Source organism: Strix uralensis, chromosome 7 (assembly GCF_047716275.1).
Source record: "Strix uralensis isolate ZFMK-TIS-50842 chromosome 7, bStrUra1, whole genome shotgun sequence".
NCBI lineage: Eukaryota > Metazoa > Chordata > Aves > Strigiformes > Strigidae > Strix > Strix uralensis.
This window is the reverse complement of record NC_133978.1, coordinates 1,481,388-1,504,860: the sequence shown is the minus strand read 5'-3', so window position 1 is coordinate 1,504,860 and position 23,473 is coordinate 1,481,388. Positions and strand designations below refer to the sequence as shown.

At 44.5% G+C, this 23,473-nt stretch overlaps 2 protein-coding genes across 4 annotated transcripts in view; one reads left to right on the top strand and one right to left on the bottom strand.

Annotated features, from left to right (window-relative positions):
• PAPSS2 (3'-phosphoadenosine 5'-phosphosulfate synthase 2) overlaps positions 1-2,693 on the top strand; it is a 32,294-nt gene extending 29,601 nt beyond the window's left edge. For both annotated transcript variants that reach the window (XM_074874127.1, XM_074874126.1), the window contains one exon: positions 134-2,693. In XM_074874127.1, coding sequence (XP_074730228.1) covers positions 134-275 — 142 coding nt within the window. In that variant the 3' untranslated portion in view covers positions 276-2,693. The remainder of the gene's footprint in view (positions 1-133) is intronic.
• A 1,837-nt stretch (positions 2,694-4,530) lies between these two features.
• Positions 4,531-22,396, bottom strand: ATAD1 (ATPase family AAA domain containing 1). Of its 2 annotated transcripts, none has more exons than XM_074874125.1 (10): positions 22,273-22,396; positions 19,997-20,172; positions 18,196-18,294; positions 17,799-17,919; positions 15,993-16,193; positions 14,734-14,840; positions 11,780-11,869; positions 9,636-9,686; positions 6,539-6,675; positions 4,531-5,996 (listed from the first exon to the last, which is right to left on the bottom strand). In XM_074874125.1, exons 2-10 carry the CDS (start codon positions 20,156-20,158, stop codon positions 5,876-5,878), a joined length of 1,089 nt encoding a protein of 362 aa, XP_074730226.1. In that variant the 5' UTR covers positions 20,159-20,172; positions 22,273-22,396; the 3' UTR covers positions 4,531-5,875. The 2 variants fall into 2 exon arrangements, with proteins under 2 accessions (XP_074730226.1, XP_074730225.1); XM_074874124.1 differs by lacking the exon at positions 22,273-22,396 and adding an exon at positions 21,645-21,753.
• Positions 22,397-23,473: the final 1,077 nt, after the last annotated feature.

Sequence of the window (23,473 nt, the reverse complement as noted above, 5' to 3'; positions counted from 1 at the left end):
CCGGGTGTGAGGCGGCGGACGGGTGCTGCCGGTGCCGGGAGGTTTCCGGCCATGTGCTTGGCACGGCAGAAGAGCTGCGTTGGGGATGACTCGGGCCGGTCGTGCTGATTTCACCCCTCTCTGTTTTGCACAGGCACGACGAGTTTGACTTCATCTCGGGAACACGCATGAGAAAGCTTGCTCGTGAAGGTGAAAACCCACCAGACGGCTTCATGGCCCCCAAAGCTTGGAAAGTCCTAACCACGTACTACCAGTCGCTGGAGAAGAAGAATTAACACTACTCCTCCTACCTAGAAATACTTGTATTAAGAGTGAGCAATGATTGATTGATTCCCTATGACACAGATCAGTTACTTGGCATTTCCAGTGCTCTGACTGTAGGGTTTTCCTATCTGGGTCAGAGTTTTTTTTACTAATCAGAAATACTTTGAGCCTGGTCTTTCTCCCCTTGAAGCTGCCAGGAGCGTCCCCATGGAGCTGGGCCCTTCCTTCCCAGCTGAGCGCGGCCGCGGGAAGCCCAGCACGGCCTCCGGATGGGCCCAGCTGGGTCATTTTGGTGCCGCCAGGGCCACGTACTGCCCCCGGTGCAGAGCTGGGACCTCGGCACCACGATAAAAATGTGTCTTGTCATCTGCGTGGAGCAGAAATGAAGAAGTGCCTTTCTGCTACCCCTCACCCAGCGCTGCCCGAAGATACAGGAGCAGCCGCTGAAGCGAGGAGCAGCTGCTGCTGCTGGGGTGGGAGAGGGAAACGGGCACTCGATGCTCGGATCCAGTCACTGCCCTCCAGGTTGTGCCTTAGACAGTTTTTGCTAACAAACAGTGGGATTTTTTTAATGTCCTTTTTTTAAAAGGATTTTTTTTTTAATCAGCCTTGACCATCACCAGTTCCTTGTGGCCGAGACAATTGCTCACTGTTCTTCCTTGCTTCCTCCTGCTTGACCTCTCCAGTCAAAACAAAACCAGGGCTCAGTGTTACTGGTGTTCCAAGTTCAGCTTTCCGTGGGGACGCTGCCGTGGCCATCCCTGCGCTCGCAGCCCTGTGGGCCCACGGGCAGGGGAAGCTGCCCTGGGAGGCACCGTAAAGCCCGGGAGATCTCGGAGACCGCTCAGGGCAGCAAGCAAAACCAGGGGATGCTGTTTAGGTGCTTTTGGGTGTATCCTCGCACCAGGCAGGATGGGATCCCCCTTTCCTCTGCCCGTGCTCCTCCTATCCGAAGGGTGAATTAAAGGCAAACTAGCGAAATCACAGTGTGAGGGTGGGTCCGAGCAGCAGTACCTGGTAAACCAAGTGAGAGGTGGCTCAAGTGCTTGTCCTCATCCATACCCGTAGCCCTGCACGGGTCCAGGTGACCTGATTTCACTTTGTATCTGTGGGATGGGGACATTGGCTCCAGCGGGGGTGGGGATGGCCAGAGGACAGCAGAAAAGTCCTTGGGTCTCCCCAGCCTGCGAGGGGTGATGGGGCCGAGCCGAGCGCCAATGGCTGGTGGAAAGTTACTGCAGACCCTGCCTTCTTTTTTTTCCCTTCCCTCCCTCAACACAGACTTTGCTGCTGTGCGCGAGGCTCCTCCGCTGGCGCACAGCTCCTGTGGTGCCCTCCGGCCGGGCTGGGCAGCGCCTCGGCACCAAAGCTTTACCTGACCCCCTCTGTGCCTCGCCCCAGGCACATCCCGCTGGCGTTGGGGTGTGTCTGGGGGGGGTGGTGGCCGTTTGAGTGCAATGCCCTGCCTGGCTGGGAGCCCCTCGGCCACCTGCCTGCGTCTCAGCCTCCTGCCTGCGGGAGAGGGCTGCTCTGGCGGCGAGGAACGTGCCACCTCCCCGGCCACCACATGCACGTGTGAGGTTTTTTTTGGTGGGAGGAGACAACTATGCACTTGTTAGTTAATGCAATCGCCTGAATTGATGATTTTTGTACTCGTCCTTTCTTAGGAGACGCCCCAGAACCAGTCAGAATATGTTTCAAATGGAATGGAAATATAGTGTTCTCCCTTTCTTGTGCTTCAGTTTTGATTACAAATGGCTCTATGCTCAGTAAAAACAATCCCCTCCCGCTCGTCACTTAGGGTAGTGAGCGGCATCGCAAGCTGAAACCTGTTTTGCTGAGGCCATGGTACAGTGTCCGAGAGTACGTGTGTGATTTGGAACACTTCTGCAAAAAGTCTTTGTTCATTTGTCAACTCTTTCGGGTTTATTTTTTTGTGAGTATTCAGAGCAGAGTCCAAAGCTGTGTTATACCTCAACAAAGACGCTGCACCACCCCCCGTGGCAGTGGCTGAAAGCACACTAGCACCAGTGCCTTTTACACTCGGGCCCTCTGGCAGGGACCTGGAAGACAGAAGCAATACTCCTGTTTACTTCTGCGATATTTGTAATTTTTAAGTAGCAAATAGTGCTGTTGCCACTCAAAATAATCAAATGGTTAAAAAAAACCAAACCTGCAGTAAATCCAAATGGTTACAGCAAAACACAACTGTTGTATTATCCTTTTAAAATAGCGTAGTGTACTGATTACCTCTGATTAAACTAGACTATGTGGACTAGGTTGTTTTTTTTTTTTATAGTGTATTTATTAAAGACATGAGACTGGAATTTGTACCTCAACTGATGCATCTCATGATTTAATATATTCTGAACTTGATACTCTGCTACAAAACCCTCACTTTTAGTACAAATAAATATTTATACATGTAACTAACTCTCACTTTGCAATTTTTTTGGGGAGGAAAATTACAACGAGGTGGTTCATCTGGGGCTGTGACAGGGCTGTGGCCATAGGAGCCCTCACCCCCCTCCAGCCTTGCACCTCAGGTGGTGCAGCCGGCCCAGCCAGCAGCAGGACTCGTCCCCACCTGGCACCCTCAGCTCTTTTACCTTTTTTGCTGTTTGGGCTGCGTAGTGTTGAACAAGTCCCTTGAACAAGCACAGTAACTGCGCTGCCTTCTGCTGCCCTGCCTTTCTGTGCAGTTTAACCAGCACTTCAGCACCTTCTAGCTAGAAGCAGGCTGTGGGTCTCAGCGGGTGCTGCAGCCTGCGCTTCCCAGCTCGGGGCGCACCAACAGGCCAGCGGATGCTTGATGGGGACAGAGGCCCTTGGGTGCAGGGATCCCACCACCCCGACTCATCCAGGGTCCCCCACAGCACCCTGTGTGTCACCCTCGGCTGCCGCACCCCGGGGGGGGCCCAAGCACCGGCCAGGGAAAAGGTGCCCTTGTCCAAGTCAGTCCCCCCCAAAAAGCAGCTGTATTTACAGAACTCTAACCTTCACCACCGTGCCCATGTATCAGAAAACAGATCAACAAAAACACAGAGCAAACAAACACATCATTTATTTACCTGTTACTTAAGGCTGCTCCAAAGGTTTCGGTTTGCACCGGGGTATGGGACGGGCAAGATTAGCTGCTGCTTTACTGCCCAGGGACAGTCTAGGTACGGTCTGTACTGCACACCCCGTCTACCGGCGGCTGCTAGGGCTGAACAGCTCCTAAACGGCAATCTGCCTGCTGGGAATGTCTGTGCCTCTTCCTGCCAGAGCATTTGACCTTTAAACCCCAAGAAAGACCCGTTTCATATGAAACTTTGCACGACAACTCAGAGCTCAGTACCGGGGCCTGTGAAACGACCGGCCCGAGAGCCGGAGAGGGGCTTGGTCCCGCTCGCAGGAGAGGCAGGATCAAACGGTGAGGAGCCTGGCCCAAACCGCTGGAGACACGGAATGAAAGCGCCCACATTCCTGCACGATAAACTGTGCTGCTTCCCCAGACTTCCTAGCGGGCTGCCAGGAGAGTCTGTGCTTTGCCAAGGACTCCCAAAGTGGCAGCAGTAGGGGGAGGATGGAAGATGGAGAGTTGGACATTTAAACTCATGTGAGGACACACTTTACACTCCCTCAGAGCTCATTACGATGGCATTCTGCAGCTGTGGGCACTTAGAGCTCTACCAAGTAGAAAGCACCCAGGAAAAAAAGGAGGGAGGCGCAGGGCGAGCTGCGTTATTGCACCCCCCTGGCATTCCTCAGGTGAGACAGCCCCGGAGAGGGGCCGCCAGAACTTCGGCGTCAGAGCGGGCCCTGAGAAGAAACTGAATGCCTGGAGAACTTCACCTGGCACACGCCTCGTTCAAAACCAGCATCCAGCAAGTAGCACTATTTGTACATTTAATTTTAAGGCTCGTCCTCGAACTCAGGCTCTCCTGGAGCCAGCACTGGTTTACGTCACCGCTTCCTGCCGTGACCAACAGCATGCCCTGGGGGGTCAGCATTCCCCATCCCAGACTTTGTAGATTTCCAGAGCCTGGTATTTTCTACATCCTTGTGTTAGAGCAAAATATGCATTTACCATGGACCTTTTCTCCCCCTATCAAAAAGCAAAGTAATTATTAAATTATTTTTAAAAAATCCCCATGTTCAGCACCCGCGGATATTAAATCGGGTCAAACTCAGCCCTAGGGCAGCTGGTGCATTACATAACCAGCGTGCCAGACCGAAGGACACCAGGGGAAAAGCTGAGCTTAATGGAAACTGTCAGCAGCACCCGATAGTGGCCACTGGCTGGCCCCAGCTGTCTTTATTTCACTTTGCAGCACATTCCAGTTTACATCGTTCCCTTGCTTTCACAGCGAGCAGAGCTGTGGCACAGCGCATCCCCCCAGGGGTTCAAACCATTCCAATTCTATATTTGTGTTGAATTAGTGCACAATTCATAATATTATAGGAAGAGAAATCAAGTTATTGAAAACCTACTGACAGCAACTTTACCAAAACACCTTTGTCACATTTTTAACCCTTTGCCTTTATCACTACATAAACGTTACATGAATTTACTGTTACCAGCAAGTACAGAACATTGCTAAATCACATTTATAATCCTAAACCCCATTCCCTTCTCTTCAATTTTGCAGATCAGAGCATGTGACAGAGCAAAACATCACAAAACATCCCCCGCACCTCAGAGCTATGCGTATGACACTTCATGGTACAATGCCACAGTGCAGCAGTGGGTCTTTCAGAGATTAAATAGCAGCAAGCCCTCGTTACAATGCCTACTAGATCAGAAAGCCACAATTTCAGAGAGCTTATAATATGTCGGGCTTTATGAAAGACCAGTTAAGATTCTACTCTAATTACTCACATCAAGGAAAAAATAAAAATAAAAACAGCATTCATTTAAAAAGCCTCAAAAAGCAGAATTCATACAAAATTAAAAGTATTCGAACATTTTTACAGTAGTTTACTATTTTTACTAAATGGCACCAGATTTCAAGTGGTCATGTGAAAGAAAAATCAGTAACATTTCAAACTTTGCCTGAAAGTTATTCTAGAAGCAGAATTTCTATCTTCATATTTGCTGCTAAAAGGAAGAAGTAAGTGTGAACTGAGTATCGACGAATCTTTAATCTATACATCTTCTGATTTGGTTTGATTCAGTAAGTAGAAAAGACTTTCCATACTCAAGTTATCTACAGATTATGTCTATATATAAAAAAATGTGTGGATATATACATTTAATACATACAGACAGGCTCATACGTATATACACACACGGGATGGATCGTGTCCCCGCCGCAGCAGTGACCGCTGAGCCCACGCGCCACACCAGCACCTGCTGTAAGGCTGCACAGCGTATCGATGACGGGACAAGACACAGGCAGTTGCTCTTGGTCTGGGCTATAATTGTTCCACTTGGTGATCGATTGTTACACTTCTAGTTGCGCGTGACTAAATTTCAATAACTTAGAATTTGTTGTATAAAAACAATTCCAGAAACAGAACTCCCTTACTCAAGGAACACCCCCGCTCCCAACCCCGACATTATTTTTCCTAACTGATTACAGAAGTCAAACTAAGTCACATCAGAAACTGCAAACACTCTTTCACCTTAATCTAAACTAACATGCATCAAAACATTCTGCAGCGTGGCATCCTTCGATTTTCTCATCTTCTCAATTGCCCTGTGGAGATCCTGCTGCTGCACAGGCCGAATTTCATCTTCGTCGTGGCTTTAAAAGGAAGAAAGAAAAAAAAAAAAAAACAAGATAATGATTCGGGTGCTGTGTCACAGCTATTCAAACAATGAGAAGTAATCACTGAAAACAGCAGCTCTGGCATGGATCCAGCACTACACTGGAAACACGCCGCTGTATTACCTGCAAGTACAGGAGATAATCAGAGCAACATCACAGCAAGAGGGGTTACACACGTGCTGGAGTGTTACCAGCATTTAAGCCCAGTAACACAGCGCAGCCATATCACTTGTTGGTTCATGTCACCTCAGGCTTCACCCCTTGGAACAAACAGTCTCATTTTCATAGTCAAAACGAATAAAGGCAACTTACTTGTTGGGTTTTTTTGTTGTATAGTGGCAATTTGTCAAGAAAGAGAGAACCTCCTGCTTTCTGTGAATCATAGCAAGGTTTTCTAAACCTCTACAAATTTGCAATTCAAATCAGAAAATATAAACTGATAATTGGACAGTGTGTAGCACCAGAAGCATTCACAACAGCTCTTCAGCTATCATAACAGACAGAATAAAGACACATACGTCTCTTCTTCACAGGAAGAATTAACATATTCCCTGACACAGAGGAGTGCTGCATCCCGGCACATTTCTTTCAGATCACTGCCCGAGAAGCCGTCGGTCTCTTTAGCAACTTCGAGGAGATCTACATGCCTGTCCACCTGCCAAAAAACAAAAGGTCGGAGAATGAAAAGTCTGAAGTCAGTTACTTTGTTCACCCAAGACAAGAAACAGCCACCTCCAAGTATTTTTACCTGCCCACTGATCTTTCTCAGCCTTGACTTTTTTAGAGATAAAAGAAAATTATTTTATTAACTGACACTTTGAACCCTCTGCGTAGTTCATGTCATTAAATGAAACTGATGCTTCATCTCATAAAACTCTGTAGCTGATAAAAAAAACCAAACAGGCAACCAGAAGCGAACCATCACACTGGTATATTCTGTTACTGACAAAGCTCCTGTGTGGTTTTGGAAGCCCACTGGATGGCAAAAACTGGATCACAGAAAGAATGACCCATTTTCCCAAATGCCCCCACAAATTTCCCGCAAGGGCACTGATATTTTTTGGTTAAGGGCTCAATCAGACCCTATGTGCACCTTTTCATCTCTAGACAACGAACACTACCCAGCGGGTCTCCTTTCACAGCCACAGCCCTTTTTTTAAACATTATTTGAAAGATTAAATTTTAAACATTATTTTAAACATTATTTGCATTTTGTTTTCATAAACACGTCTTTTTACTGGCAACACAGCAAGGCTGGAAAAAGTTCCTGTCACATTTACATTTTGTTGTTGCTACCTTTCAGTGCAGAATGAGAACTTCAAAAGTAGTTGTCCACTATCTCAGCAACTCGAGTTGTCTGCTGAGTTACCAAACAACTGCTCCTACCTTATACAACCACGAAACGGAACTCTGAGGTGAAATAACGTGTCCAACTCCGTGCAGCAGATCAGAGCCCGCACTCATTCCAGCCCAGACCCCCATATTTATTCAGTCCCTTTACAGAACCCCTGATAACAGCCCCTTCTGGCACATTTTCCAGTGCATCAGTATTTCCGTTTCAAAAAGTTAAAGCCAAACTAGTCTAACAAAAGGCTGAAATTATGGGATGACTTCTTCTAAGAAGGAAACTACGCTGTGGTGATGAAGGCAAAGCCCCAGGTGTAATCTTTGCTGCTTCCAGCTATCCCTCCACCCGTGCACTCCCCACGATAACCCAAGAACAGGCCAACAGCCACTGAGCACCCTTCCAATTCCCCGCCAGTCCTCCTGCTTTTCCTGAAGGACAGCAGTGTCCTGCTGGCTCGTATCTTGAGCTTGTACTTGAGCCCAGCTCCCTAGCCCACGACTGGGCACGCAGTGCTCTGGTTTGGGTCCAGAGTGAGCCACCTGGCTCCCCAGGCGTGGAAATTGAGGCAAAAGCAGCAGCTGGCTTACACCAAAGTGCCTCCTATAGACACTACAGCCTGGCTGTCGTGAAGTGCTTTGCTTTAACGCCCGATCCCACACACAAATACCAAAGTCAGTAACAGCTGTGGATCTGCAACGTATTTGCTCAGTGTGGGGCTGAAGGCCCTCAAGAATTGAACAGAGCAGCACAGCTGACTAAGAATATATAGAAAGTGGGCATGTTGTGTAGCAGGTACGAACAAGGACTTCCCTTTGACTGAGAAAGAAGAAACGAGATTTTAAGACAGGCAAGGAAAACTGAGGGCATGACTACACCTGCCATGTGAAGGACTGCTAGGATGTTTCTCACCCTCAGAGAAAATAAGCTGGCCTTGAGGATCCAATTCCTCCTCCTCTGGGATAACCAGTACAGGCTGATTTTTCCTTTTTTCCCCCCTGAAAAATGTTATTTGCGTGGCTGTGACTCCCTGCCACTATACACCTTGCGTTCTTTCGGGTCCGTATTCAGAAGCCAATTTAGGTTTCTGCTGAAGGCCTTAAGGCCAAGGTGCTGAAACTCCCAGGCCCAGATGCTGAGACAAAGGAGCCAGAGTCCACTTGCGTGCAAGGGCTGGGCGGCTGCAGATATTGGGGGAGTCTGTATTCAGGGAGTCTATTATTTGGCATACCTCCCTAACAGCTCTTGAAGAGAAAACCGAGTCCAAAATCACCACTTGCAAGAGACAGTTTGAGATTTTCTGCTCTTCCTCCACAACTCCTTTGGCATCTTGTAGCAGTTCTGTTTTCACATCTATGACCAGCGTTTTGCGAAAAAAACAACCTATATTCGAACCCTATACCAACAATCCAAAACGACCATTTGCAAAGCAACCTCCCCAATATCTTAGCCATTTGCAATGGAGCTGGGATTTTTAGGCCTCTTAAAAAATTTAAGTTGCGTTTATGAACGAATGATATTTATTTGGATAGACCTCAGCCAAGAGACACTTTGCAACATTAACTTCAAGACAATTAGTGCTGCAGACTAAATTTGGCAGGAACCTCTCCAATAACACGGGTCCCACACCCTGCCAACAGACACTACCAGATGTGCTCACAGCCACTCCTTCCCCTCATCTTGGAATGCAGATGGCGACACAAACACCATATAGTATTAGTAACAATATCTATAGTGGTTTTCCTCTAAAGGAAACACGAGCTAAGGAGAAAAGTGCAAAAAGCAGCACTGTCAAAAAATGTCATTCCTCTGTTCTTGACTAGAGCCAATAAACTGTACAGAGTTTAAAAAATTCAGTATCTCTTCTCCCTGCTTCATGATGTCTTGAATTTTCTTTTACTGGTCAAAGTGACTTCCAAACATGATTCACCTTCAGCATCTTTAGAGAAGTAAATATATTATCTTGCTACATAACAAGAAAATGGAGACAGAGAAATGAAGTCATTTTCCTCAGAAATGGTGATTCACCACAAAATCCAAGACTGCTGCTCTGACTGAGGCTCATGCTTAAAGCAGTAGCCAATTCTATTGCTTTAATTTAATGCCTAAAACCACAAAAGATTCCTAAATTATAATCAGAAATACCGTAGCAGGTAATCTCTACCTTACTCCAAGACAGTCAATTATAAAACATGTTTTCTACAATTACAGAGCTTGCACTCATGACAACAGTAATACAGCAAATTAACCATTAAAAGAAGTCTACTTACATTTTCATTTTTCAAAATTAGCTTCAAGATTGCTTCTCTTTGTTTCAGGGCCTTAAACAAAAGAGATTAGTTACTAGAGTACAAAAATAAACATATGTAACATCTATTGCAATTTTGCACGGCGTGGGCTTTCAGTCACAGCTCAGTGACACAAGCTGATCCCTCAAACGGGAGATGTGATACACACTAAGGAAACCTATCTCATGGCAAATCACTCGGCAAAACGAGATCCAGGGTACTCTCACTCCAGGAGGACATGAAACTAAACATCTGAGCATATACATTTACACTAACTGCACTGCCATTTAGCCTTACTTTGCCCTAAGTGAAAGTAGTTGTCTCCAAAGAATTCCCATCATCTTTAAAGGGGGCAGATTCTCTAGATCTAGGGGATGCTTTCAGTACTTTGCTAAATCAGATGAAGAAGGTAAACGGCTCTGCTTAAAAAAAAAAAAAAACAAAACAAAATCACTACAGACGATGCTTGGGAAATTTTAAGCAATATACATCACACGCTCTGACGAGGTTACTGAAAGAAACGGTTAAATCCTGAGCATATTCTTAAGAGCAAGGTAAAACACAGGCAGCAAAGAGACTCTTTTTTGTGTCTCCCAAACCCAAACTTGTCCTAAATTCATTTTCATTGTTAAAAAGGGAAAAAAACACCCCATGGATACTCTGGCAGCTGAGCAGTTGATACGCTCTATCAAAAAATACTTTTTCCATTTCCCTTTGCCTTGCAGACAATTTCTTATGAGTAATTTTGGGCATTTTAATCTCAAACTTAGTTATAAAACCTGCAAGGCTTTAGCTACTCTACAGCAGTACTACCTGTGCACACTTCCAATCCACAGCACATAAATTATCTTGGCACTCAATGAAAGAGTTGTAACCAATCTTGGTTGTATCGCAAAGTACCGCAGACAAGAACAAGCGGTAAGTTCGTGAGATGGCTGTAGTGAGGTAAGGAGTTACGTGTCTGTGCCTGAAATGACACTTCCTGTGGTAATTCTGATCCTGGGAGAGAGAGCCAACCCCTGCAGTATCCTGAGGCACTGTGACCTGCTGATAATTCCCCCTTCTAACGATGGTTCTTAATAGAAAAACATGATCAAGTACTAAATTACATATCCTTGTACCTTACTAATTCAAGGAAAACTTGAAGAGGAGTAAGGTGTGTGAACCTCTATGAGCAGGCATCGCAGAAAAGCAGATACTGTTATAAATGCTTTGTTTTGAAAAGTATCCGCCCACAAGGAGCGAAAGCCAGTTCAAACAAGATGGGTCTGGGAACATGACTACTCTGTTGCACAATCAGTAAGAGTTTTACCCCTCCAATTTTGTTTCCAAGTTTCTGCAAAAAATGAATAATGAAGAGTATTTCTGTAGCCAGAAGGGAATACTGACAACCACAACTGAACTCTTTCTAATACTGATACAAAAATGTCTTGTGATATCGCCAAGTGTTTGGAGGAGACTAAAATACCTTGGAAAGGATGGCAATAGCAACATTAATAGTAAGGGTAACCTTGTGATGGCTGGCATAAGGGATAGAGACCTTAATTACTGCCTGTTTGGCATAAACCATAAGTGGAATAAAAACAGTTTCCCAGACTACTTGCAGTGCCTGACTGTGGAAAAGCTTGAGAAGAACACAGGCTTTGGTATGCAGATCCCATTCCCTCTGCTCTCCTTGAAAATTAAAATACTGTGTATCAAGAAGGAATAAATGGTAGCCGGTATGTACCTGCTTCGTGACACTATCTGACCTGGGTGCCACTCTCCCTGTAGGCAAGTGGGTGCGGTCACTTTTGTGCTTTTTGTGATTGCTTTCCAGTTAAAACTAAGCTCTTTCCAGAGTGCAGTGTCTAAACCACTCCATTCTTACAGATGAAGAAAGCGGGTGGGAAACTCTCAGAGCACATGGCGCTGTTTCAGATAAAAGATCCAAGGAATCAAGGTTTCTGTGAGAAACTTCACATTAAATAGCAAAGTTATATATGTGCTTCTAAAAAACTAAAACCAGATCAAGATATTAGAGTATTTCTTTGGGAAAAAAAAAATTAATGTTTCCTGGCTGATAAGGCACCTGCCTGTAGCTCAGGCACTAGGCACACTGTTCAGGCAAACCTGGCATGACTTACAGGTTGGTTGATGTGAAAGCGGGTCGGCATTCTTCTCATGATTGCAGAGTCAAGATCCTGAGGACGGTTGGTGGCTCCCATCACTATTACCTGTATACACCAACAGGAAGAATTAGTCTGCCTGAAACCAGCTTCTGAAAACACCGCTGTATTGGAGTTTCAAAACCAAACACGTGACTCTTCCACACTTTATCAAGAACATCAACACTTAAAGAAGTTACATAAGGTTTCTTGGTACTGATTTCAGCAAGTGAATTTAAACAGGCCGCTTAAGAGAGCGCCGGTACCACAGAGTACACCTGGGTGGAGATTTTTACGTTAGTCTGAAGCCTTCTGAGCCCAGTTTGAAAGTTCCAACTCTAAGCAGTAACCCAAAACTTCTGCCTACAAGTCCTGGCAATGTGTCTTTAGTTCCCAATGGTCTGGATGGAAGTTGAAAGATGTTTTGATAAAGTATTACAAAAATGTGGCATTTTTGTGCTGTGTTGAAAAAAGAAAGGCAATCATTCACCAGGATGACCAAACTGGCAGCTTTCACATGCACTAAAACGCCTCTTTTTTTATAAGCATTAAAAAAAAAGAGCATTAAGTCAGTAAGAACCTGTATGCACTGGTATACTGTAAAGGCAGCACATTAGATGTGTACAAGCCAAGTTCAATACAAGGAGAGTATTTACCTTGTTTAACTGCATTTTAGTTATTAGTTTAAGAACAAATTTACTTCTCATCCACATCAGCCTTGTTTTCTCATTTGTTACTGTAAGTTATGTACATTGTAAATACCCAGTCACGAAAGTGAAAAATGTGAGGGAAATTAATCTCCTATCAATAGTTTCCTGACATGCTTCTGGTCTTTTGTCCGGGGTCACTGTTCCGCAGCCAGCCCTGGCACTCCAGCAGTCCCTGGCCAGGCTGTGTCCCAGCGCAGAGTCACCCTGCCACCTAGAGGCTTCAGCACACGTTGGCAAATTGCTACACGCAGAAAAAGCCAAAAGACACATTTTTCACCAGGGCTCCGGCACTCTTCACCTCCTCCTCGAAAGCGTTACGCGTGTAAGGGCTCTGCGCCTGCCTGCGTGCCAAACACAGGCTAAGGTCTGGCGGGGCTGCCTCCTCCTGAGTGTACGTGTAGGCTGTGCTTCCCAGGGCCCTGCAGCAAGGCCCAACGCTGGGCCTAAACTGTCGCTTCCCCTGCGCCGCCGGAGCTGAGGAGCCTTCCCAAAAGCCGCTTTGTCCGCAGGTTCTGTGAGTGTGGCTTGGACTTCTGCAAGCTTCCAGACTTGGACTGTCCTTTCAAGCAGCACAGGCACCGTGCCCCAAGTTCCTGCTGGACTCAAGACTATATCCGTGCCAGGTTTAGGCCAAAGCTGAACAGGCGTTTCAGGTGCAATCAACACAGGAGCAAATAACATTCATCGCAACACTTACTAACAATTTCCTCTTAGCATCTGGAACTTCTACCATAACAAAAACCAAATACTATCCTTATTCAAAGGAAATTTGTTTGGCAAGAATCAGACAAGCAACACAAAGCTCCCAAGTAAACATCTGTAATTAACAAAAGAGCCCTGCTAGCTGGCTGTCAAAAACTGAGACGATGCAAATGTCAAAACCACTTAAAGAACACTTCCTGAATTGCAATGACATCTCAGGGAGAAGCCTGAAATATGGTATTGAAACAGAACACTGCTGCTGAAAAACTCCCCAGAAACCTGCATCAACCTCTGCAGTGTCTCCAGCCAATTGTCTGCGTTGCATTTTACTTTGGTAGCTGCTACCCTGCAGAGGCACCCGAGTAAAGGACAAGAGTGACTTGTCCTGGCTCTGAATGCTGAACGCGAGATGGGTAAGAGCACATACTGTCTTACTGCAGGGAATGAACAATTTGACTTGCTCCAAGAAGTTGTTGGTATATTGGGAAAAAAAGATAATGCATTCAAACACTGGAAAAAATGTGTGTTTGCAAGATTGTATTAACTTCCAGTTAAGTGTTCATACCTTAAGACTTTTAATCGTGGTAAGCAAACACTCTCAGTACGTATATATTCACTGCATTCTAATCAGTTTTTAAGAAATCAACTGAAAAAAACCTTCAGCACAAGCTTGAGAGGAGGAAAAGCAGATTTTACAAAGAAAGAACTAACAGAGGTCAGAGTATTGGAACCCATTCACAAAAAAATGCAGATTAAAAAGGCTGAAATTTTTAAAATTAGAGAATAAACATCCTTTTTAAAGGCCTTGCTCCAGAGACAGTTCAGAAACATACCAAGCAGGCTTTCCTCTATGTTACACTCAAGTAATTTATTTCATAAATGTTTTTTGGGTTTTTTTACAACACCAGCAGCTTTTATATTTTTTCTTCTTTCTAAAATACAAAACTTCTGCTGAGATTACGGGAGGGGGACGGAAGCATACAGGAACAATGGGATGGAATTAAAGGGCTCCATTTAATTGAATGTACCTTTTGATAACATCAACTTCTCTACCCTTTCAGATTAACTCCAGAGTTTAGTGCTTGTCTCGTGCTAGTCTAATGCTTCTCTGGAAACAAACCAACCAACCTGCAAGCAGAATGAATACTCAGATCTTTCGATACCCTTCCTGAAATCAAAGATTCACTTCACCTGAAGAAAATACTGTTGACAAAATGCTTTTCAAAACAGTTTGAAGATTCCCAATTTTAGCAGCTCAAACTATACAGCTATATTACTGAGACTTAAGACACTCCTGAAAATAACACCTCTTAATTAAAACCAAAGTAACTACAAAACCAGTCTTCTCAGGAAGAAAAATGATTAATATAACTCATCTCATTCCCATAACATACTGGTAATCACTAACAGCGACAGGTAAAGAAACTCTTTTGGCAATCTGCTACTTTTCCCAAACGGCTCAATGCACAAAAACCGAGAGGGAAGAATCGCATTACTTTTCTTGTCACCCTTTGTACTTACTTGGCAGTTATAATCAGTGTCCAGTCCATCCCACAGACTCATGAACTGAGCTTTCATCATAGCTGTAGCTTCATGGTCAGAACTCGATCGACTTCGCAAGAAGGAATCTGTATTAAGGATTCAGTGAAGCAGTTTACTTTCAATCCTGCCATAGAAACTATGATCTTTGATTTATCATGTGCAGACTTGTGCCATTCTCCATCTTACAAATACTTTTTTTAATAAACATTGTCAACAAATGAAAAATACTTCTCATGATGAAGAATAGGAAAGTGAAATCTCACCATGTTTTCAAGCACACCTTTCGAATTACATTGCACATGTATGTGCCTAATCACATGAGATTGTCCCAAATCTTGTGCTCCAAATTTTCACTTTCCTGAATTTATGGAAAGTGTAACTTTCACCTTAATTTCTCATGCTCATGCAGAGATGGAAGCATTCAGTCTGGCAAGCTAGAAGATACCAAAGCACAGGAGAACAGCAAGCTGACGTAAAGTAGGCCATACACTTTGTTACGCAGAGCTCTAACTCTGCTAGTGGTTGCCTAAAGAATTTCCAACAGCTAGAAAAACACCACATTTTTCACACCTATACAAAAGGATAAAAAGCATCTTAAGAACGTAGCTCCTTCATAAACCTAAACTGGGGAAAGGGTGAAAGCTTCGTCAGGCTCTGTTTCTGCAAACTGTACAACTCGCTTTAAGAAGCACCAGTGCTACGAGACAACGAGCAATTTTAACTGAACTGCTCAAGTTCACAGGGACTTAAACACTGATGTGACAAGTCCAAATGCACTGAACAACAGGCACCTTTGCTGTCTTCCCAGCTGAACTTCCCCTCCTACTTCTTCAGCCTTATTAAGAACTATTATTCCTGAGCTCTCCTAAACCCGTATTTTAATTTTCTATTATGTGCCCTCACGGGAGAAGCATTGAAGTGCATTTGGTGATGGGTTTCCTGAATAAGTAGATCCCTTAACAGAAGAAAAGCTTTCCTTGTGAACCACCTTAGCCCAAGCAAAAATAAGCAGCAACTTGTTCTACTTGTAGTTTCCCCTACTAACACAAGGAAGAAATACACTGTTTTTCCTAATTTGCCACCATTACTCTACAGTATTATTTATATTACTGAACCTTGTTCCATTATCACTCTTTTTAAGAAAAAGATGACAGTAGATCAATATACCCATCAACTTGAACCTACAGTTTAATGTCGCTCTGCTATAGTTACTTATAAAAAAAAAAATAGATTTTTACCTATTTCATCAATAAAAATGATGGATGGTTGGAGCTTTATAGCAAGGGAGAAGACAGCAGCAGCCAGTTTTTGAGACTCTCCATACCATTTGTCCGTCAGTGTTGAAGGCTGGAGATTAATAAATCGACAGCCTGCTTCCTTTGCTGTAGCTTTGGCGATCAGCGTTTTGCCACAGCCAGGGGGGCCATAGAGAAGTACTCCTGAAAAAGTAACCGTGTTAATACTCTCTGGTCGCTGTACAGAAAACAGACCTGATAGTGTCCAGGCTTGTATTTTATCCAGGTTTTAAAAGATAAGAAAAAAGTTACACAGTGTTCCATCAAATCAATTACAAAGTTACTAAAGATATCCTTATTATAAAACTAAAGCTAAGAATATCTAAAAACAGGTATGGTGAAATTGAAGGGAGACATTTGTTTGAAGGATGATTGTTTTATTACTGTGACCCATACAGGTTACAGAAAACTAAAACCCTATTTATTTCCTGTAAGCATTTGATAGGCCTTGTTTATAGCCAGTTTCAGCCTTGCTAATAAAACTTAGCACAGAGGGGGGAGAAAAGAAAGAAAAAAAAAAAAAAGGAGCCCCACAAACAATTTAAACAAATTACCCCTAATTAAATATGACACCTCATATTATTTTTAAACTTGTCATAGCGAAAGAATTCACAGTAGTGTTTTTCTAACATAGTTGTAAGGAAAACAATTTATAGAAAAAAAATAAAGTCGAAGCTTGAAACAGAGAATTACTAGGGGTTTTTTTCTGTTTATGTGACTGATGACCACAAACATAATTACTCTGAAGCAAGACTTCCTATTAACACACAGTGCAAGCCACTAATAAAACTCGGGAACTTGCCCTATATGGAAAGTCTGTTTTAAAAAGATAAATAAAAAATAATTTTTTCCTTCAGCTTATTAGATCATGACATTAAAATAATTTTCCAGACAGTTTCAATTTGTGACTTAAACAGAAAGTAGCCTGGAAAAATGAAACCAGTTTAAAAAGTGCTTCATTTTCCATCACTTAGGACTTGAAACTGAGATGGTCACAGATACAGGCAGTAATTAATGGTTTTCAGAGAATTTCCAGAAGACAATATTCCAGGGATCAGAGCAGTAAAGATAAACTTTGGCATTTTGTCCAACATTTTAGGTTCAAATTCTGCTTGTTTGTAGTAATATATAGCAAATATGGCTGTAAGAATTCCAGCACAGTCCAACTTCTGTTTTACTGTTAGAATTTGTCACCCGACAGTTTCCTTACTGCCTCAGTACTGGACAACTGAACTCCAGACAAAATCAAGGGACCTCCAGAATAAAAATGGGATCTCTGTCTCTTTGAATGACTGGAATTGTTAGGACTAGAGCAGAGAGATGTCTGCAAGATTAGCTTACACTGACGTCTCATGTTTATGACTTATGTTTCTATGACACCATAAAAATATTAGCCAAGTGTACAAAGCTGTACAGTAGAGTTACAGTTCACCTCTGTCAAAGGACAAGATGGGGTATAAGAAGATAAAAAATAGACAATCTAGGCAGTTAAAAATGCAGGCTACATAGATTAGTGCACCAAAATGTAACATCAATAACTGAAAAGCAATTATTGCTTCATTATTAAGATGAGACTTATTCACTAGAACTTGATTTCATGGCAAGAGAAGAGGAAAAACCTGAGGATTTTCCCTGGCATCAGTCTTAATGGTTGCACTTTGGACTGGCAACCTACTTCCTCTTTCCTTTCTGGGTAATTGTAACCTTTTTTTTTTTTAATACCAACATATAAATCCGTAACATTCCTACCTTTTGGTGGCTGTAAGAGCCTGGAATTCTCAAACAAATATTTCTTCTTGATGGGCAAAATGACAGTGTCTTTCAAATCTGTAATAACATCATCTAAGCCTGCAATATCACTCCAGGTTACCTAGTACAGAAAAACAGCATTAGAACTTACCACTATAGTCCCTGCTAAGAAAAAATATCCACAAGCTGACAAGTAGTGCAAGGCCTCAAAAATAAAAAAAGACAGGTGATTTAAAAAAATCTCTGCTCTCAACAACGAAATTTTAAATTACAGAAATATTTTCTGTGTATTTCCATAGATATATATGTATGACAAATAATGTAACACCAAGTCAAAATCAAGATCTTCTACATCTGAAATTCTTTCATCGGAGTAACATGGAAAACCGTTTCTTACATGCATGCTAAGTGGGTCTACGAGATGTGCAGCAATACTCATTTCGTATTCAGTAAGCTTGACATTTTTCACTCCAATTTGCTTCATTAGTTTTTCAGCCTGGGGGAAATAAAATGCCAAGAAAATCAGAGAAAGAAATTGAATGCTTGATTTAAAAATTAGTTTTTAAAGAACTGTTATTTGGAGTCTGAAAAGCTTCTCTGTAAATCACATCTGAAAAGAGGTTAAATCTTTCTGAAGTAGAAGGTTCTGCTATTTCCTAATGACTTGTTGTCATTTGAGTGAAACCGAGTCATATGTCTCAGTTCCCATCAAATAAGTGTCACACCAGCCCTCCCACCCCAAAATCCACAAGTCATACGTTTTGACCTCAAAAGAAACAAACTAAACATTAAAACATGGAGTTTGCTGTTCAGAAGAGGCTTGCAGACACACAGGTAACCTGAGTACAAAATCATTTCCATAATCTCTACAGGAGATTCCAAAGCTGATGCAGGTATGTTACACTTTAAAAAAGCCCATTAAGCCTTGTAAACTTTGTACAGGATTCAGATGAAAAGCCTGAAACTTGTTACTAGAGAGAACTCTAGAGTTCTTTCACATGCTTAATTATCTTCATTCACAACCCTGCACATAATAGACACACACTTTAATGGGAGATATAACTATGTTGCTATAAAAAGCATGCCTCCCCTCAAAGCTCCACAGCACTGTACCAAGGAGAGACTAATACTTTTTTAAGGAAAAAAAAAAAAAAATCACAGAAGCCACTCAATTTTTTCTACGTATTCAGTGTTTTCATTTTCCCAATTTAAAAGGAAAAGTCATTTGTTGTGGCAACACACTTTCACAATTCAGTTTCTCTTTACACTCAAACTTGCGGTTGAGTCTGACATGCTCCTGGGATATTGCAACCTCTTATATAATAGGTGGCACCAAGCACAGATTGTGAAAGCTGATTTTTAAAGTGGGGCCAATTTTTTAACTAAAGATTTCATTAAAAAAGACAAACCACCCAAACCAGAATTAGGTTGCTCAAAACTGCTGTTTGAATCTATGAAATTTGTGCCAGCCAGAAAACAAAAAAAAGTTGCAACATTTCCTTCAATACTTTCCAAAGGAAACATTTAACTTTTGGTTCTGAAATGTACCTAAATCTCTTCCCAGAGCATTAACCCCCATGAATCATTCTAGTTCAGCATAAGGAATGAGGCTTTTCACTTTTTCTTCTCCTCCTTCCAGGGCATTTTGACTGCTACTGGAGGTGGAGGGAGAACAGAGGGAGAGGGACAAAGTGCGAGCTATTCTTAAAAAGGCATTTGGACAGCAGCGTTCCTCTTTGTCATGAGGAACTACAGTCCCTGCCTCTGCCATTAAGTTGCCAAAAAGCAGCAGAGAATTAAGTTATTTCTGCTCAAGGTTTTTAAAAAGCAACCAAGAGACTAATGAGAGCATTATTTAATGCGACTGCTGCTTAGTAAAGTTGTCAGAAGCAGAAACGGCGCAGGGACCACACACTTGCAGATAATTAGAGACAAAATCACGCTCCAGTTCGACAGTTTTTCCACCACTTCGAGCTAGAAATTTTAACTTGTTATAAAATGTAAGCACTGAAAACACTAACAGCCTAGATCCTGAGATTTACTAAAAAATAATTCTGGGTTTTTTTTATTATTCCACATGCTTTTGTCAATTATTTTATTGGTTATTGCAAGTCCACTTTCCGGTTAGAAGATTTCTCTGTATGAAAGGTAACGAACAAGACAGCATTTCACAGAAATGTTTATGAATAAAATCCTACCTGTTTCTGAGCTTCCACTTTTTGCTTTCTCGTCGGATCAATAGCATCAACCATCCATTTAATGGTAAAATATGTTACAGCACCAAATATGGTTAAACGAAAAATTAATCCGACCACTTCATTCCGGCTCAGGGGACGTGAAAATGCTTCGGCATGGACCATTTTGCCTCTCAACACTAAATGTAAAAAAGCGCAGGGAGGGACAGAAAGAAAGAAAATGAAAACTGAGAAAACATCTGCCTTATATTTAAACACCATTTTAGAAAAACTATTTCCCATGCACGCAGTGGGCATAAAACTTACCATGAAGTTACAATGAAATATCTGAACAATAGCACAACCCCAACCTATAAAACTGTGTAAGATTAAAACACGCAGCACCGAGCATAACCATGGTTTCACTTCCAGTAAGCAGAGAAAAAATGGCAGCAACAATTTGAGGCCTTACTTCTTGATTGACTGCATGCAAAAAGATCCCCATTTCACTCTTCCCTCAGGAAATCTGCATTCCTTTCAGCTATGCAGTACCCTAATAAAGATTACTTTATTTCAGTGCCAAGTTTACACTCCCATTAAGACTGACATTTTGTGACTGTTATTGACCTAAGAATGCTAAGCCATGGCGACAAAGATAACTCTACGTTATTTAAACAGAGAGTTCTTTTTCCCAAGAGGAAGTTTAAAGGAAAGGCACCGAATTGACACATTAAGGAGCGATCGACGAATTGTATTTGAATAAAACAAGGTTACAAGCTGGAGCCTGCACCTAGCAGAATACATTTTGAGTTATTAATATCCCTGGAAAACTGAAAATGCTGGATGTGGCACACAGCTATCAAGGGAAAAGGCTGGCTGCTGTATGAGCCAAACCCAGAAAGTACAGCACCTTCAAGTTATGGGAGCATGCTGCAGAGAGGAAAAAACTCTTCCTAAACCATTGAAAAATGACTTCTAAAATCGGGGTCCTCTTTCCCCAATCTACTTTCTCGTCACCTGGCAGGGTTTCCATTTGAAAACCCCCAAAGCTCTCCTCGTTCACTGCCTGATTTTCCTGCTGCAAGGGCAAAATCAGTGGCAATTCCTTTGGCAGCTTCCAACGGTCCCTGGCTGGTCTCCAAACAGAGCTGTCAGCCAGGGAAAAGCTGGACTACCTACAGCCAAGATATCCTTGAATTCCCCCTCACTCAGCTAGCGGTTGCTTTGTGTCAGCCCCGTATTCAGCTCAAGGCGATGCCATACCATAGGTTCTGTCTACAAGGATTTGGCAGACTGGAATTAGGAGAAGTGCTGCAATAGGTTTACTAAAAAAGTTTTGGTTCTTTAAACTCTTCATTCTCTGTTTAGAAATTTAAAAATCAAGGCTGTTGCTGTGCATTCGTGCTCGGAAATCAAATAAAATTTGCTTCCTTAGGCATCTAAGCAAGTAATACGGAGCTAGGAGATTCTGCATGTTCTCTTAAGCCTGATTTATTAAAATAAAAGGGCTACATATTCAGTGAACGAGAAAAAAAAGCTTCCAAAAAAGCCCCAAAACCCAATGAAAAAAACCCACTTCTTATGCAATCATTGCCCTGAATACCAAGGGTGAGAAAAAGCTTTACCAGGACGGAATTTTAAGTGTAACCTTTCTAAATGGCATTCTGATTACCCTGCATGAATTTTAGCGTTTATTTTCTAGGCAGATCGCTGAGCTAACGAGGAGGGCAGTTAACTGAACAACAAACTCTCGGTCCGTACGACTCCCACCGCGTTTTGGTTTAGCTGTGCCTGCCTGCACGCCAGGGCTTCGAATACTAAAGAGAAACCAAAAGGAGGAGCGGCGCTGGTTCCTGTTCTGCTCCCGCAGGGCGGCCGGGGGGAGAGGCCAGGCGCGGGCAGGAAAGCCTCGCCTCCCCCCGAGCCCCCGGGCGACCGCCACCGCCTCCCCGCCAGGGGCTCGGCTCCGCTCCCGCCGAGGGGCCGCTCCCCGGCCAGGCCGCGGGGCCGGGGCTGGCGGGGGGAAGGGGCAGGGGCAAGGGCAGGGGCGCCTCGCCCGGCCGAGCCGTGCCGGCGCCGCCCACCGAGCCCCACCGAGGGCAGGAGCAGGCCTCGGGGAGCCCCCGGCCCCGTCGAGGGCGCGGCGGCGGCCACCCGGGGCCCGGCCATGGCGGCGCGGTGAGGCGAAGGCGGCTCCGGTGAGGGCCGGGCCGGGCCGGCCCCGCCGCCCGTGACCTTCCCGCCGCCCAGCAGGTGCCGGCGGCGGCGGGCAGCCCTCGCTCTCCCGCCGGGTCACTCACCCTCGGGCTGTTCTCCCGGACACGCGGCCGGCGGGGCGCGGCAGCGGCCGCACGGCCGGAGGAAGGCGGCGGCAGGCGGCGGCGGCGGCAAGCGCGGGACCTGGCTCGGCGGCGGCGCGTCCCGCGCTTCCCCCCTCCGGCCGGCTCCCGCCGCGCCGCACGAAGGTTCCGCCCGCCGGCACGGCCCGGCCCTCAGCCAGCCCGGGCCGAGCCCCCAGCCCGGGCCGCTCCCGGGCCGCTCCCCGCCGGCGCGGGGCCCAGCCGGCCCCGGCCCCCGCCTCCGAACAACCCGCGCCGGAGGTTAATCGCTCAGGTTCGGGGGAGGCAGCACTGGAGGCACCGCAGGGGTCTGCCAGGAGGAAAATCATCGCAATTTCAGGATTCATCAGTAGCATTCCAAGAGATACTGAGGCAATAGTTTTCCAGCTTCAACTTGTAATGAAAACAGTAACTTCACTCTATGTATATAGTAACAGAAAAATGGCCAGAAGGCTAAAATAAGGGGATCTCTGTAATAACGAACCCAAAGTGTCAGCGATTTGTCTTCCACCCGCCTGCTCCTGCCAACGCCGCTGGAGCTTTGCGGCCTTCCAGCCCCAGCCTTGCTCCTGAGAGCCTCCTCGCTTTGTTTCACTCTCACCTGTAATTCACACACCGCCCAGGGGCTTCCTAGCAAAATTCAGCCTGCTCACCAGGGAGGGTAATTTGTTTGTCAAGAGCAGTTAGCTTTTTATACAACACTAATTTTACGACACGTCATTTTTAAACGTCACCTCTTGCACATGAATGCAGATGCTTCACCCGCTGAGGAGCCCGTGGAAACTCCGCAGCCACAAACCCATGGCACAGACACGCTGCTTCTGCTCTGGGATTTCTGCCCCGTACCTGCTCGCCCGGCGCTGCCCCAGGCAGGCAGTGGGGTGCTGAATTTCCTTCCCACAGCTCATCTGGCTGGTGCCAAAAGCTGGGCACGCTCCCCAGTGACCCCAGTGGGATGTCACCCACCCCACCAGTATCCATCCCCCACCGCATCGGTGGTGCGTGGTGTTTCCATCATTGAATTCACGTGCAAAAAATTCCTCGTGTTCCCAGAGGAATTGTGATTTCACCGAAGTACTGTTCCAGCAGTTTAAGTTCAGCTCCGTTCACTGGATTAATATACACCAACCAACCCCCCCATTTAAAAAAGTTTTGAAACAAC